Source organism: Equus quagga, chromosome 9, assembly GCF_021613505.1.
Source record: "Equus quagga isolate Etosha38 chromosome 9, UCLA_HA_Equagga_1.0, whole genome shotgun sequence".
NCBI lineage: Eukaryota > Metazoa > Chordata > Mammalia > Perissodactyla > Equidae > Equus > Equus quagga.
Window position 1 is genome coordinate 111,883,329 of NC_060275.1, and position 17,233 is coordinate 111,900,561.

General features: G+C 38.9%; 1 protein-coding gene across 4 annotated transcripts in view; it reads left to right on the forward strand.

Annotated features, from left to right (window-relative positions):
• CTNND2 (catenin delta 2) overlaps nt 1-17,233 on the forward strand; it is an 881,420-nt gene that overhangs the window by 518,043 nt on the left and 346,144 nt on the right. For all 4 annotated transcript variants that reach the window (XM_046672368.1, XM_046672371.1, XM_046672369.1 and 1 more), the window contains exons 8-9: nt 4,372-4,566; nt 15,425-15,680. In XM_046672368.1, coding sequence (XP_046528324.1) covers nt 4,372-4,566; nt 15,425-15,680 — 451 coding nt within the window. The remainder of the gene's footprint in view (nt 1-4,371; nt 4,567-15,424; nt 15,681-17,233) is intronic.

A 17,233-nucleotide genomic window follows, 5' to 3' on the forward strand; every position in this document is an offset into this window, starting at 1 on the left:
GTCTGTTGCTGACTTCCTGCTGGATTAGCAAATGTTTGTTATCTTCAGTTTGCAGGTTTAATTTATGCCATATCCCTTTCTAAAAAGGATTTCCACCTTTTCTTGGTCATTTCAGTATTTCTTTCCCTTCTGGATTTCATTCATTCCTGCATTCTTTGCAATTATCCATTAAAAAGCAACACTAATGTTTTTTTTTTAAGAAAAGAAAACAGAATTATAAGTTTTACATTTTGCAATAATATTTCACAAAATTATCAAAAATTTTGCTGTTTATATTTAAAAACTAAATCTAAGATGTTTTTGATTTTTTGATAGTTTATGTTTAAAAGTTTTTTCAAATCAAAAGATGTATTTTCATGAGATGACATCATTTCTTGATTCTAAGATCAGAGGACACGAGAACACCTGTTTTTACATTGCTTTGTCAGTTGCAGAGCACTTTCACACATGATCTCTCTCATTTTGATCCTCCAAAAATCCCATGCCGTGCAAATGCATGTATTATTGTCTGTACTTTTATGCTTGAAGAAACCAGGGCTTCAAACTATCGAACATTATACATCTACACTCCTAAAGCCAGTTTTCATGTGCAGAATTTGATGGTAAGCCATGATTTTGAGCTTCTACATAGGAGTTTCTCATTTCAATGGTGGCCCTGGAGTGAGGTGCCTACACAGAAGCAAGGGTGTCCCCTCCCCTCTTCTGTGGTCCAGTCAGTCCACCCCTCTGTGCCCCTGGAGCCCATTCCTCCTCCTCTGCCACAGAACCGAACCCTTTCCTCTCTCTTCCCAGCATCAGCAGCACAGCTGTGTAGCCAGGAGTGACTTGGGTTCCGAGCCACCTGAGCATCCATTCAAGTCAGCCCTAGCAGCAGTGAGGAGCGGACTGAGGTCTGTGACAAATGGTAGCTCCTATATAGCAGCTGTCAGGCCTGGTCCTGCATCCATTTGCAGTTTCCCCTCAGTCCTCCAGGGCTCCGGGACCTGCAGGAGGCATGGCCTGCACAGAGCATCCATGGGGCTATTACAATACCCTTTAGTCCTCCTGCATCGTAGCCTCTCTTAGCCTGTAAGCCAGGCATTCAGTTTCAGATGTGAATCTTCAACCTCATTTTCAGAAACACATTATTTATAAAAATTGCCAGTGCTTGAGTTCTATAGACTCAAACTTTGTCGTGTGGAGAGGAGAAGTAGGAAGAGCAAAAATACATGATAGCGTTGAAATGTTAATGCTGGATGATATAACCTTGTTTTAGAAATTGGTCATAAAATGCCTTATAGACACAGGCGTTATACTCCTGACCTATGTCCACAATGGCAGGGAAAACCATTGCTGCAGTCTGTCTGCCTGTGGGGTTCCCTCTCCCTTTTCTCTTTGGCCCATCCTTGTTTCCATTGTACTCTGTCATGCTGCAGTTCTGAACCCTCAGCTCGGTCAAGGTGAGGCTCTCAGAATTGTTCTCCACCAGCGTCATTGGCCTTGACATCTGTGACGTTTTAGACAAAGTCAAAGTGTCTCCAGCATTTTTTCTTGTTATAGCAACATCATTCCAGTTCCTGGCAAAGCCGTAAATACTTACGAATGGTCACTAATGCCAGTTCCTGGCAATGATCTAAATGCTTACTAATGTTTCTAAAGATGTGAATGCTTGCTAATGAGTCCAATGTAATGCTGAAGACTCACTGTCAAATAGACCATAATGGTGAAAGAAAATTACTACTAAAGAGAAGTACATTTTCTTTGAATCAGCAAATGTATACACCATCTCATGAAATTTTGGAGCATATTCCCAGAAGAGGTTGTGTGAGAATTTTTTTCTCAAAATTCCCCCAAATAAAATAGGCCTTGTTAGTATGAATCTGATACGTTCTTTCTTGAGCAAGAATGGTAGAAGGCATGAATTCTAGAAGTTGTATTTTTAACATTTGATTCTTGACTCTGTCTTTCTCCCAGTTCTCTCTGTCTCTCTTGCCAATAACTGTGCCCACCCACCCCGTGAGCAACTGAAACCTGAGAACAATGAATAAAAAGGGGTGTAAACAATGCTCCTTTCAAAATGCCTTATCTCATTCAGTGCCATGCATAATGCTTAAATATGCAAATATATTCTACGTAAATCTTTCCACAGGGAAACATTATGAACCTATAATTTTATCAAGAGCATGCTAATAAAAGTATAGTATACTATTCAAATATTTAATAATTTTATTATCATATTTTTCTTAATATCAGCACATAGAAAGTCTGATATCCACGGAGGTAGACCAGATCTTAAGGTTCTTGCTCCTTGCTTGGATCCTAGGTCATTAATTTCTAACTCATGGTACTAATAAAAATTTCCTCATGCCCAGTAAATGCTTGTAGTAAGAAGATTTTCATGCTTGCCCTCGGGTCACGTCACCGCTTAAAAGATCAGCAGGTCTCTTTATTGCTCATCCTTGGATGTTTTTAGAGGCACAGAATCAAGGAATGGTGAGGAATTTACAACTCTAAATCTACCGTGATTGGATAACTTTTATTTAACTATGCAACATTTGGAAATAATGGTGATTTCCTTGGTTTTACACTTGTAAGTCCTTGGCAATATCTTCAAAACCTCTAGAAGTAGGAAGAATTGACAGCAGAAACTCAAAGCATACCGTACTTAAATATATTCCTGGAAAATATGAGCGTGAGATAATATTCAGTGTGATGTTGGCATTTGATAAATCAGATGCAATGAACCTAATTATGCAAAACAGTTATTTTGGATCTAGCATTCATCTGAATGCTATCTAAAGCAGAATTTATTTAATTACTAGCAAAGGCAAAGGTAAAGAGCTTGCCTGCCCTATTCTTTCCCTTTCCTCAAAACATTCAGTGATTTTTGTTAACACTGAATTCATAGAATTTCAGCATTGCCCCAGTCATTCCCAAATGCTCTGTTTTCTGCTTATTTAAATTTAAAGCAGCCTGCATAAAATATACCAGTAAAACATTTATTCATCTGTTGGCAATTTCAAAACTTTTGAACAGCTTTTTCCTAAAATATACTAGATGAGAATATTAAAATCCTTGGAGTTACATAATGCTGAAGAAGCAGCCCAGTCATTGAGCATTGAAGATTTTGGCTGTAAAGTGGCCACCGGTGAAGGCACTGGACCAGCAGAACAGAGTTGGGCTGTCCACAAACACCACCAAAATCAAGGTGTTCCAAAATCTTGTTGCTTTCAGCTAGAATGGAGAGCTTCCAATTTGGGCTATTCACAAGGCGGTTAGCATGTAAATCCCAGCATGTCACATGGGTATTAGTTTTGGAGATTTAGCTGAAAGGTCTTTCCAAAAATCAGCTGTAGCCTCATTTGGTTCTTGTGTGTGTTCTCTGCTCACCATCATTAGATAACCGTGTCTCCTTGATGCCCCATGTCCATCATTGTCCCTGGGTGTCCTCCACCCTGTCTGCTCCCATGGAGATGACTCTCCTGGCACTTCTGCTCTTGTGGTTCTGACTGTACCTCAGACGAAATGTTGTCTCTCCATCAGCCTCTTCTTTTCTGTGTCAACTCAACCTCTTAGCCCTCATAAAACTCTATTTCCTCACTTGCCATGGCTCCCTGGGCCACGGCATAGCTTCAAAGCCACAGCTCTTCCCAGACAATGCACCAAAATGACACAAATAAGATTTACAAATACTACAAGGCGAGCGATGTGTAGCCTCAATTTCTAAATTAAACCAGTTAGTGACCACCATTTGTACCTTTTTCAGAGGAAGGTAGACTAAACGCAGGTGCTTCAATTTGGAGAGTAAGTGTAAAGGAAAATGTAACTTGAAAACCTTTTTCTTTGAAATTTGCTTCTCTCAGGGATTTAGGCTGTGGTAAGTCAGAACATCTTGGTGCATTCATTGTACAGGGAAAAAGTCCTGATGAGAACAAATTCTGATTCACTTTTCAGGAACAACATCAAGATGGCTTGCTGTCATGGCTTATTCATTTGCTCATCATTTTAAATAATAATTTCCACTGTAAAATTTAAGGTGCAAAGACTATGGGATAATAAGAGGTTTTTAGTTTTGTCCACCTGATTCTTTTAGTGAGGAAGCCAGCTACATTTGTTAGGCGTAGAAAAATGATGTTTCACTGGCCCTGTTCAGTGTGGATTTGTCTCAGAATCATTATCATCCTTATAAGATCAGGTTTGGGAGCAAAGCAAGGCAGCTGGGTGATGCCGATAAGCTGATTAGCTTGACATACTGCTGCCATTTCATGTTATTCATTTGATTTTCTGCAGATTTCCACATTTCTGTCCAAAAAAAATTTGAATGTGTTTTTGAAAAAACAAATTCTGTTGGAATGTTGGTCAGGTCTTAATGTCCCCTGTTATTTATTTCAGCTGGGTCCCGGGCCTCGTATAGCAGCCAGCACGGCCACCTGGGCCCGGAGCTGCGGGCCCTGCAGTCCCCAGAGCACCACATAGACCCCATCTATGAAGACCGCGTCTATCAGAAGCCCCCTATGAGGAGTCTCAGCCAGAGCCAGGGGGACCCTCTGCCGCCAGCACACACCGGCACCTACCGCACGAGCACAGGTGTGTATTCAGGACCCCACCCAGTGAGGCGGGGCTGCTTGGGCGCTTAAATAACACTCCCTCATAAAAGGGGAGTGTGTCTGTGTGTATGTGTGTGTGTGTGCACGTGTGCTTGTCCTCTCTCCTCACAAGCATTATGATCTGCTTCTATCATTAGTGTCTGTGATGATGATGAAAGTAACCAAACATGACTCCAGTTTAGCTACCTGGCTGTATTGTAAATGAAAGAAGTACAATGGGGTTGTATGCTTATTTTCTCAAACAGGCAAATTGAAGGAAGCAGTACTAATTTTGTGTACGTGGTTATTAAAGTATTTAATGAATGTAAGTACCTCAAGGAAGCACAGTCATTATTCCAGACATAGGCATATATCTAATGCTAGTAAGATTTTTTAATGATATAGTCTACCTATTTGGCAAGCTTGGGGAAAAGACATATTTACTAAAAATGTAGCATATTTTGTAAGGCAAACTGAAAATATATTTCATACACACTATTCAGCTGAATTATATGAAATTATCATTTAAAGGTCGAATGTTGACAATTGCATATGGCTCAATCAACTGTGTAGCTCTCCAGGATTAAATATATATTTTGCATTGAACACTACCACAGGCTGCATGAAGACAAGTGTTTTCCAGAATATGTAGCCATTTGCAAAATAACTGGTCAAGTGGCATGATTAAATGTACTAGAGAACACTTATCTTAACTGTAAAATTGATATAATTAAGAAGATGTTGAGAATTGCACTTATTATAAAGCCTCCTATTGCTAAGTAAACTTAGAAAATTTTATGCTGCTGGTTTGCAGACAGTAGAGCTCGCTCCTTCATTTCTAATGGTATGTGTTACCCTGGACAGAGGCTGAGGCGTGGGAAAGCTGAAGCTCTAGTCCAGAACTTGGCACTCAGAGCTCTACATCCTCAGACACATGTAACTTCTACTAACCACGAAGTGGGTCATAGCAATTTTGTTAAACTGCATTATGATACTAAATTACACGTTTTGAAATCCGGGCAAGCTAAGTTGCTTTCATAGTTGATTATTGATATTTACATTTCAATATTTCCCTGAATCATAGGAAGAAAGGCACAAAATACTCTTTATTTTATTTTGGACATCGTAAATGCCATCCGATGTTAATAATACACATCTTGGTTTAGATGAGAAAGAATACCCATTTATTGTTCTATCAGAATATCTCTCGCCTGCATCCTGCTAGATCCACTCCTGTCTGAGGTTGGGCTATTTTAAGATTTAGTTTGTTGCCTGTTACTAACTAGAGTAATTTTATTTCCATGTACCTCTTATGAAGACAAAGATAACAACCTTAGTGACGTTGTTCAATGTCTAATCTGAATAAAAACCAACAAGAAAAGGGATTATGTTGATTCTCTCTTCCATATTCATCTGCCCTTAGAATTATCTCTTATTAGTAAACTTCTGGGGATTTAACGAAAAATGAGCTATGATAAGAAAAAAACTTCATTCATCTATATCAAATTAAGACAGGCAAAGATGCTCACACTTGGAAAAAAAAAGTGAAATGTAGGGTCTTCTCTAAGCTGGAGGTCTGCAAACTGTGGCTCATGGGCCACATCCTGTTTTAGTAGCGCTCATGAGCTGAGAAGCATTGCTGTGTTTTTAAATGGTATACCATCAAATGATGGATAATGTTTTGTGATAATTAAAAATGATATGCAAGTCAAATTTCAGTGTCCATAAATAAAGTGATTGGAATACAGCCACACCCATTCACTTATGTATCATCTGTAGCTGCTTTCCCACGTCAGTGATCAGGTTGAGTAGTTGTGACAGAGACCATATTGTTGGTAAAGCTGAGAATGTTTCCTCTCTGGCCCTTTACGGGAAAAGTTTGCCTACCCCTGCTCTAAGCCATCAGTGGAGAACTGTGCCAAATGAATGAGCCAGCGTTTTTCTTTTGCCCCTCTTTATGAGGGAAGGCACCAGTGTCCTCTAAATGCTTCAAAGGGGAAAATCTGTTTGCCTGGCTTTTCCCAGTAATGGTCATCTCTGCCCTGGCAGAGATCTGCTAAGGTTGTGACATCCAGATGTCCAAGACCCCCCCCTGCTTGCACCTTTGAACTTGAGGCCCTTTTGAGGAAATGGGCTGATTTACTCAACACTGCGGAAATCTCCAGAAGTGTGTGGATGGTCTTTTGGAATGACAGGTCCAGGAAGCCACCTCTCTCCAGCTCCTAAGCATAAAGCCACAAGCCTCTCTCTCCCCTGCACCCACCCAGCTTCCTCCCCATTTCTACACTTAATCCATTTCATTTAAAATCCTTGCACTTCCCCAGCTTATCCTGCAACTCCAGGAGCTGTTGCTATCAGAACCCATATGTTTGAGAAAATGTCTTTAATATGGGTATCTATCTTTTGCTTATAAATTATATACGTATTATACAATATTATTAAATTATATCAAATAAAAGCCAAGATTAAACACTGACATAAAGAAACATTCCAACATTGCTTTCCCATGTCTGGGGGTCATTTTTGACATCCCCAGTGTTGTACACACCCCACACTGGAGACCACTGGTAGAGATGTTTAAGAGGCATCCAGGGCCAGAGCAAATACCTTAATTCCTTGGGAGAATAAGACAGGTTGTTATGAAGTCTTTTAGACTTGAGGGATTCAGGGCCCACTGGCTCTCGGCTCAGATTGTCGGCTGACATGACTTGAGCAACCAGTCTTATCTCTCTACCTTCAAGTAACTGGTCACTGGCAGGACCTCCTTCAGTTTGATCCCTAAAGCATTTCCAGATGATATGCCCAGGGAGTGGGGCGAGAGAATGGTAGGCTAGCTGCCCCTCTTCAAGACTCAACACTTGAGAAGGAAGACAAGCGTACTTACCTGAACAATTAGGGGATTCCTAGATGGTGCCAGAGTATCAAGGAGGTGAGAGAGGATGACAGAAGCAAATAGCATGTCATTACTTTCAGGGACTGTTCCTAATGCTTTGAGTATATTTACAAATCCCCAGAACCACCCTATGAAGGAGGTGCTATTATGATGCTCACTTTACAGATCAGAATACTGAGTCACAGAGACGTTGAGTAATCAGCCCAACGTCACATAGGTTTTATGGAGCCAGTCTTTAAACCTTTCACACCCAAGCAATCTTGCCCTGGAATCTGAGTTCTTAACAGTCATCTTGGTTGACCCTGCATTTGTAAAAATCATCATTTAAAAACAAAATAAATATACATCCATTTTCATCTATAGAACTTTGTGGTTTTCTATGTTCTCTTAATCAAATAATATCTGTTGAAGACACACCATGTGCTAGATGCGCTGGCAGATCCAAAGAAACTTAAAATCTACTTCTTGCCCTCGTGCATGCTCAGTTTAGTTTCAGAAAAGGACATACATGTGAAAAATTAAATGGTAATGGAAGGAAGTATCTTAGGGCTAACTGAATATTCCAGACAAAATTGAAGACAGAATATTGTTGGAAACACTAAACAGCACATACTGTCTTTTCTTTCCTAGGTAACATGTAATTCAAGATTGTACTATACACAATCCGCCCTTCGCCGCCCAAGGCAGCCTTACTCTAGTTTCTTGGCAGGGAGGGGGGCATGCGGAGTTGTGTGTTTTTCATGCATGTCCACCCTTGGTCATTCAGTGCTGCAGCTGTGTTCCCTACCAGCTTGGGGTCCCGGGCATTACTCTTGGCTCTGCGGCCGCTCTCCTCTGCCTGCCCTGCTCGGTCCTGTCCTGACACTATCCCTGGACCTCCTTTGCCCCCAAACACCACTAAGGCTATCCTGAGTAACAGACTGTTCTAGAGCTGGGAGATACACAGGGAGATGACTGCACAGAGACCAGGAAACAGCTGTAGACACTGAAGATGAGCCATGTCAAAGCTGCCTGCGCTTCCCCACCAGAGGGGATGTCTCAGTTAGCTTTTCCCATTAGGCAAAACCTACCACCATCTCTTTCCATCCCTCCTCTCGGCCTTCCTTCTCCTTTTCTCCTTCTCGGCTGCCATGGTAAGCCACTTACTCACATGACTTTATTATGAAGACTATTTTAAACTCAGACACCAGCTCAGAGGGGGACACAGTCGACCTTTGGGTATTCAAAAAGATCCTCTAGGTTCTCCAAAACCAAAAAGCTACCTAACCATACTTAGGTCCGTGTATTTATGTACATTCATGTATGTGTTGGAGGATCAGGGTGCAAAAATCCTACTCCTCACATCTCTTCTGCTCCAGGCTTGTGGATGGTGAAACATACAGACCAGTCCCCACTCACATGGAAAATCGATAGGATTTTCTTCAGCTGAGCCGCACTCTGTCGGTCCCGGCTGTGCCAGAGAACATGGTCTGCAGAGGGTCTTCTGACCCCACCCCAGATCTAACTCCAACAGTTCGTGCACCCCAGCCACTGCAAGACAAGAACCACAGACCTTTCCCCAATCCAGGCCAAGCAGAAGGGAGCGGGCTCTGAGGATGGCCCGCCAGCCTCCTTGGGCCCAGATATCCTCTTAGTAGGGAGGCAGTGAGAAAGGGGAGCAGGTGCCCATGTGCCTGAGGACAGGATTGAGACAGAAGCCAGCACACAGCCCCAAAGATCTGGCAGCCTGAGAGAAGGTGAAAGGGCCACTTATTGAATCAGCAATGGTCACTGGTCAACAGGGCTCCCCAGAGAGTTCCCTCTCAGCAGACGTGACAGTTGCTCCTTTCTTGTGGAGCCAGTAAATGAGAGGGAGATAAAGAGAGAGACACTGTCAGTGCTCTCTCCCTGGGCAGGAGGCAGGATCCTGTGAATTGTTGCAGAAAAGGCAGGCCAGCAAGTGGGACGATGGCGTGCATAGCCTCACCTGCTTTTATAGGACGATCAACACAACGTCTCGGACTTTCCTTCTTGCACGATGAAAATTTAAAGAGGCACACTTTTCACTAGAGTGTCTGTTTAAATAAAACATACCTTTCATCTAGGATAAGGCTTGTCAAAACCAGAGCTTACACAGTAAAGAGCACAGCCAGACAAGGACTACGTGATCCTCATGGAGTTGCTTATGGTAAAGTCCATTAAGCAGAAACTAAATAACAGGAATTTTTATTTCAAACTCAAACGTACCCGTGACTGTCGACTCAGGAGTCATTTCATTAACACAAACACTTGACTCTGACACCACCCAAATACATCTTTCTAATCTAGTGAAAATGGCCAACGTCAGCTGTGATGATAGTCACATGGATTTCCTCTTGGATAAATGTGACTCTAAGTGAGGGGAGTAAACAAGCTTTCATGATCAATGTGTCAGCTTATAATAAAGAATGAATTATCGTAGGTGCATCACAAGGAGAAAACCTACTAAATATCTTTATGAGATTGCCAAGTATTGCAACATAAAAAGAAAAAAGATTGTGGTGAAAATATCCACATGAATTCAGAAAGTATTTTAAAAAAACTTAATTCTCTGCAATAATAGCCAGTGCTTAATAAAGTTATAGAGGGATTACATAGACCCTTCATATTCATAAAATTTTATTACTATTCTTCAATAATATATAAATAACATTTTCAATTAAAATCATCATTTGAGTCCACAAAAATGCGGAATATTAGCAGTTTATTACTTATTAAATGCTGTTACTTCCAACTGTAAAACTGACTGCTCCCGTTAGAGTTAAGTCCAATCAGATGCTCCAGAACCTCTTAAAGATTTTGCCTTTTTTAAGTCTAAAAAGTTAGGGGCATATTATTGCCCAATTGGAAATTTTTAATGAGCCCAATGGTAAATATCATCTTAAGACGAAGAAGCGCTTTCCAGATGCTTACCTATATCAATTTACCTAAAATGCGGTAAATGAAAAATCTAGTTACAGCTGAAGGAAGACAAGAGTGTTTGCTAGTAGAATAGTTCACTGATAAAAGTCAATATCAATGTCAATCAAAGTAAAACATCAACCGCAACACCAATAATTAACATCAACACCAATAATAATGATTCCATGACTGCTGGAAATCCTGCATTAAATGCCTCTCCCCAGAAAGATAATTGTAAATGAAGATAAAAGATTATTTTTTATTGAATTTTTTTTCCATTGAGTTTAGCATGGGCAGACTGAGGAAAACAGAAAACTGGGCAGAGTGCAAAAAATTGGAAGACCTTGACTGTTCAGTTGTAGATGATAGTACTGTTGGGAATACTGTTGGGAATGATAATACTGTTGGGATTGGGTGCTAAAAGTTCCTCATCCCTAAAATAATAGAGTCGAACTCTCTTTGAGTGTGTAGCCCATGTTCTCGGACCCATTGTCCCCTAAGCTATCTTTGTTTTGGGAATATTATTTAATTCGCTTGTCGTATGCTTATTTTGTATTTATGTGACATGTGAATGTATTTTGTTTTCATATTTCTCTATATACAAATATACATAAAAGCAAAGATAAATAATACAAAAACAAAAATAAATGTTTTTTCTTCCTCTTGTCGAATCCTACTTTATATTCCCCCCTCCAAGTTTCTTCATGTGCCAGATTCTCATATTTTATTCTCTTCCCCCTTTTTTCCATTGTCAGTAAATAATGCATGTAACCATCTGTCATCATCAAAGTGGAATGTTTGACTTTGACAGGCTACCTGTTCACCTCTTTCAAACAAATGTAACACATAAAACATCTTTTTTTTCCTTTACACACTAGACCTTTATTTGTGTAACGCTGCAAGAAACAGATAATTTCGTGAACAGCGTAGATGTCGGGTGAAGTATCAAGTCAACTGCTGAAGAGGCTACTTTTAAAATCTCCCAAAGGGACCAGCAGTATGGTTCATTGAGTTCTAAGAGCTTCTTGAGGGGAGCAGGGGCTGTTTGCAGAGCAGGTGAGGAAAGAGAGGAGTGTTTACAGAGCTGATGAAGCACCTTCCACTTCAAATTTTTGCCATAAGAAGGTTCACTTGAATGGAGGAATCCTACAAGGCGGGCAATTTGCTCAACTGAGCTCTAAAACTCAAATAAGAGAAAATGTATAACAGGACAGAAATTGAGGGGGAAATGGTAAGAAGGGGAAGTTTTTTAAGAGTGTGACCCATGTTGGCCTCTCCACACTAATGGAGAGCTGTGGTTTGCATACATCACACCAAGGTCTGAACAGGCAAGGCAAAATGGGGACATTTAATCTTTACGTGTTGGAGTCATTTTTTTATGTCGTACTTAAAAAAATATAAGGCATTACATTGTTACATTCCAGATGGTTAGTTTGCAATCCATTAGATTCTCACACACTTTTTTCTAGGTGATCTTTAACCTATCCTTTAATATACTGTATTTTTCTCCCCATTTACATTGGTATTTTACATTATTTTCATTACATTGATCAGTCTTTATTTCAATTTGACAGTACCAATTTGAATTCTGATTTTGTATTTGGAAATTTTCATCAGATATCCTATTTATTGTGACCTAAAAGAAGTTAAGCTATAGATTCAGGAATGAGACTTCTGGAGGGCCACTCATCAAGTTCCACAAACGTAGTTGTGATTTTTTTAGTATGATCTTTCTGGAAGTTGTTCACCCATCTTAAGTTTCACAGCCCACCCTCTTTTTTCCTTAACTTAGTGATATGGCTGATTAAACTGAGACTCAAACACATTAAAGTAAAATTAAGATAACTACATGTATCCTTCTTCTTTGATTTCCCTAAAAATGAACAAAGCTAGATTTTTTTGCATAAAGAATTTTTCTGTATATTTTTTTCTGCATCTCAATAGATTTAATTTAATGAGAAACGGTGTAAATTAGTTAACACTGCAATTTGTAATAATTTTTTTCAATATGATACTCAAGTTTTAAATTCCTCTTTGTATTTTTAGTAGACATCTCTTAATTTTAGGTCTCACCATTTTTTTACATTTTTTCACTGTTTAGGTAATTCAGTAATATGCATCTTTAAGGTCTTAAACCCAGTCCAGTTTGCAGTGGTGGTTGTAAGCATAAACTCTGGAAGCAGCATGCAAGGGCTTGAATTCCTTCTCTACTGGATGGTTAGGCAAACTCTGGCAAGTTATGTAATCTCTCTGTGCCTCAGTTTCCCATCTGTAAAGTGAGAATGACGTGTTTACTCTCCTATAGGGCTGTTGGAGGAAATAAGAGTTCACACAAATAAAGCACTTACTGGAGGTATAAAGTCTGATACCTAGTAGCAAGGGTCTTTTATCCCAGTGCTGTACGTACCATCCCTTTTTCTAATCTGAGTTGATTTCAACATTATTAATGGCAATAATAATAATTGCTCATTTGTTTAACGTTTTCTGCATATTAGATATTTAATACTTCTCATTCATTTAAAGCAAACAATGATCTCATGAGGCCATTTTGTTCTCTTCACCTTGCATTCAGGAAACTGGAACTTAGAGAGCTCAGTAACTCGTCCAATACCAAAAATTGACCAAAGGCCCAAATGTGAACGCAGTTCTCTAACTTGAAGCCAAACTGTGACTGAGTTCCATGATATTTCAAAAAAAATGGCCAAAGTAAAATACGGATAATATTATACTGAGTATTATCTGATAATATGCAATATAAAATACAGGCTAATAACATTCACAGACTTTCCTCCACCTCTTCTTTCTCCTCATATACTAGGCTGCTGCCTTCCTATTTCTGCTTAATTAACTGCCTTTCACACCCATTTGCGCATTTTGACCCAATCTCCCTTTTTTGTCTGCTGCTGGGAGTGTTTTTCTTAAGCTCCTCCATTATATTCTCTTTTCATTTTTGGTCTTTTGAGAGTTTTTGATGTGGCTACTCTTGTTGTTTGCCTCACCTATCCTATTGAGATTTTTTAAATAAGTATGTTTCTTTAGTTTTCAATATTATTTCCTGATCTGTGCCATGTTGTCCTCCCTTCCTGTTAGTCACTGTATTGATTATGTTAATAAGGAATAACCTGGTCTAGAAAAGAATTTTTTTTCTGATAGTAGTAAGCATTTTTAGCAAGCTTAAATGTAGAAATTTAGTTTCCGGAACCAAAAAACGCGTTTATCTGAAAAATGTCAGGTGTGCTTAGTTTTTGCCTCTGGCCCTGGATTTACTGGCTCGCTTATCACAACTCTTCTAGAAAATGAAATTTGTTTACTTCTCTGCATTTCTTTTTCCAAGAGCAAGGTTATGCCTGTCTTAGATTTTAAACTCCTGTCCCCATAATATTAAGCATATTGTTCATAAATTTTAAAATGTTAATTTTAATTAGACATGTTTGTGATATTTTGGAGAAAATATAAATCCTCCAGAAATTGCATAAAGACATAAGACAGAGTTCCTGTTTGTGAACTTTATGTTTCTCGGTCTAATCTAATCGTTTTCTGTTGGATCCATCAGAGCAACCCTCGTCATTTCAGAATACTGCTCCTCTGGGAACATACGCACTTTTTGTTTAGAAAGTTTTTCTTAAGTATTTTCTAATTTTCAATATGTCACAGTGCCTATTCTCATAACTTTGGTTATGAATATTAAGTATTGAAAGTTCATTGAAAATGAGAGGCTCTGAACTCTTAATTAAAAATCAGCTCTCAGTGTTAGAATGTATTTCTCCATTTCACTTTGCAACTTTTTTGTCATTTTGATACGATTTTATTAACTTCTTTCAAAAATTGTTTTCTCAATGTGACTTGATTTCTTTTGTGTTTGGTTTGTCCCTTAATGTGAGAGAGGATAAAATAAGCTTTATCGTCATCCACTGAGAAGTACTCAGAAGTTGTGGAGCATAGTTTATAACTGAGCCTTATTCCCTGTAAATCCCGCTTGGTGTAAATGGCTGTTTCTAGACACTGGCCGTATGTTGGATATATTCTGGGCTACAATGCCAGAAAGTAAATGTGCTAACATTGATCATGGCTAACATTTGTTGCAACAGTTAATAACTAGTCATATTCTAATAATAGGAGAGATGCTATTTTTCATTGGATGTGTCAGCTAAACCTTAGATGTGAAATATTTTTGAGAACCAGATAAAAATGACGACGTGAAATAACTAAAAAGATCCCAGGAAGGAAACAAAAAAATTGAACTTCTGTTTGGAAATAGTCAAACTGATGGTAGTAACTAGTGTAAATTCTTCTCAAAGCCATTTAGAGATATTGGAAAGATACAAATACTCCTGGAAAAGTCAAGTCAGCTCGTTATTTTGTCTGCATTGCAGTTAGGCTGGTCGTCAGCTTCTGCCGCACGCCTACCCTTCACCAAATTCATTTGTTGCTGTGACAGTTTTCTTTGAAAAAGAGGCATATAAAAATCTTTAGGGAGTTCTGTATAGGAACTAGAACAGCCCTGTGTCTAATGCTCTGGTGCTAATTATGGAAATATGAGCCCCACCTCTCTCCGCCTCCACCCCATGTACACACTCCCTCTCGATTTTTCTTATTTTCTTTTATTCGGAAAAATTAACTACATTACTAAATTTATTGTACACCCTTAATAAAGTTAATGTAACATCACCTGTGCAAACACTCCCTGAATTTTCTCCACTTGAACAATAAAGAAGTAACTGTGATTCCTTATAAAATATTCCCTATATTTCTTCTGGGTTTTAGTTTCACATTTCAGATTAACAAATCTTGTCTTGGATGTTGGTAAGCAATAAACACAGATGCATGTTCCACCATGACTGAAAGGTTTATTTCTGAAATAGCATGCTAATTATCATTTTACTGGATAACGTTGAATATATTGGTTCAAATATGACAGAGTATTTTTTTATTCTTTCAAACCCTTTTTTTTTTTATGTGTGTAATTTTTCCCCCTGCCTAGACCTGGTTAACCGTTTCTGTGAGCAGGTCCTCAATTTTTTGCTTTGTCCCTACTTTCCTGTCGTAGCCCCATCTTCCCCCGGTGTCGACTCCGTCCCCTTGCAGCGCACAGGCAGCCAGCATGGCCCGCAGAATGCCGCCGCGGCCACCTTCCAGAGGGCCAGCTACGCCGCCGGCCCAGCCTCCAATTACGCAGACCCCTACCGACAGCTGCAGTATTGTCCCTCTGCTGAGTCTCCATACAGCAAATCCGGCCCTGCTCTCCCGCCCGAAGGCACCTTGGCCAGATCCCCATCCATTGATAGCATTCAGAAAGATCCCAGGTGGGTACAAAACTTTTTCTTCTAACCAGGCATTGTTATGACATTATTTCTTTCCATCACATTGTTGCCTTCATGTCTCTGGCTGAGTATCAAAAGGATTGACTTTGGTTGGGTTTTATTATCTTTTGTTTAATTTGGAATGCGGGTATTGATCTTGGATTCCTAGTATCTTCTGTGGTTCAACAGCCAATAATAAAGGTAATCCTTTGATCAGAACATCTGTAGGTGCTTGCGGTTTCAGCTATTTACTAAGATGTAGAACAGCTCTCTTTAATGCAATAGAAACTGAGGATGAGGGTTCTATCATTTGACCTCAAATATCACAGTCTGAGTATTTTATTGTCTCAATGGAAGCATGCTTTGTCACCACGTCTGTTTCTATTTGTCAGAGTGTAAAGTAGTGCACTTACTGGTTACACTGAAAATTGAAAATTTAGAAAATCGATATTACCTTCCTTTTTCTGCGTCTGGAAATAAACATTAGGTTGAAGTTGTTTAGGCATTGATAAAAACTGAAGCATAATGTATGGAAGAAATTTTATTATTGAGATGTGTTTCTTTTTTACTTTCTTTTTTCAGAAGTAGCAAGGGAGTCAGTGATGCTCTCCTTCTGAAGTTAAAATTGAATTCCTGTAGAGTTAAATGATGTTTTATTCATAGCCATTTGATTCATGTGGATAGAGGCCCATAAATACATATCTGCATCTGTGAATACTATAGATATGTCAGATTGCTGGTATTTCTTTATAGCAGGCCGTGTGACTTGACTCTGGTGGGGTACTTAAAATTCGTCTCAAGGAATTTTCTCTGATAGAGCATGCAAGTGCATATGTACTATATTGAGGGGTTTGCATAGATTCTTTCATAAAAAGAAATCACTTGAACAAACGTAAAAGTCAAAATGGACCATTTTATGGTATTCTTTGAGATAGCTACTTTAGCACAATTCAGACACATTTGAAAAATCCATGATAAATATTATACTTGGTAGACCCTCCATTGTAAAAATGAATTTTAATAAGTGCTCACTGTTAACTACTAGAAATAAGTGTACTTCTTTTACATTGTGCAACATCCTGCTTATGTAAGTTTTCAATCTCAACTGCAATCTCTCTAGTCTTGGTCCTGCCCCAAATCTTTAAGGATCTTGGCAAGTGTGCATAGAATGTTCTTCATAGAATGTTCTTCAGATAACACCTGAACGCTCTCTATTTTTAAATATTTTTTCTTGACATGCCACTGAAAACATAGAAATGGAATAATAGTAAACTCTGAAGAAATGCTAAATAGAAAAAAGTATAATTGAATTGGTATTGCTTTATTTAACATTGTATAATTAATTTGAAGATAAATGTTTTATCTCCAATGGAAAGGTTTTAAATTTTCATATTAGGGGAATTTGGCTTAATAAGAAACCAAATTTATGTTTCTCTAGCTGCAGTTTAGCTTCTTTATTTTATACTGTGTTTTACATGCATTTTATTTTATAAAATGGCATATCTGTTCTATTTTATATTACTGTCACTTTTATAACCTTTTTTCTTCTTTCAGTA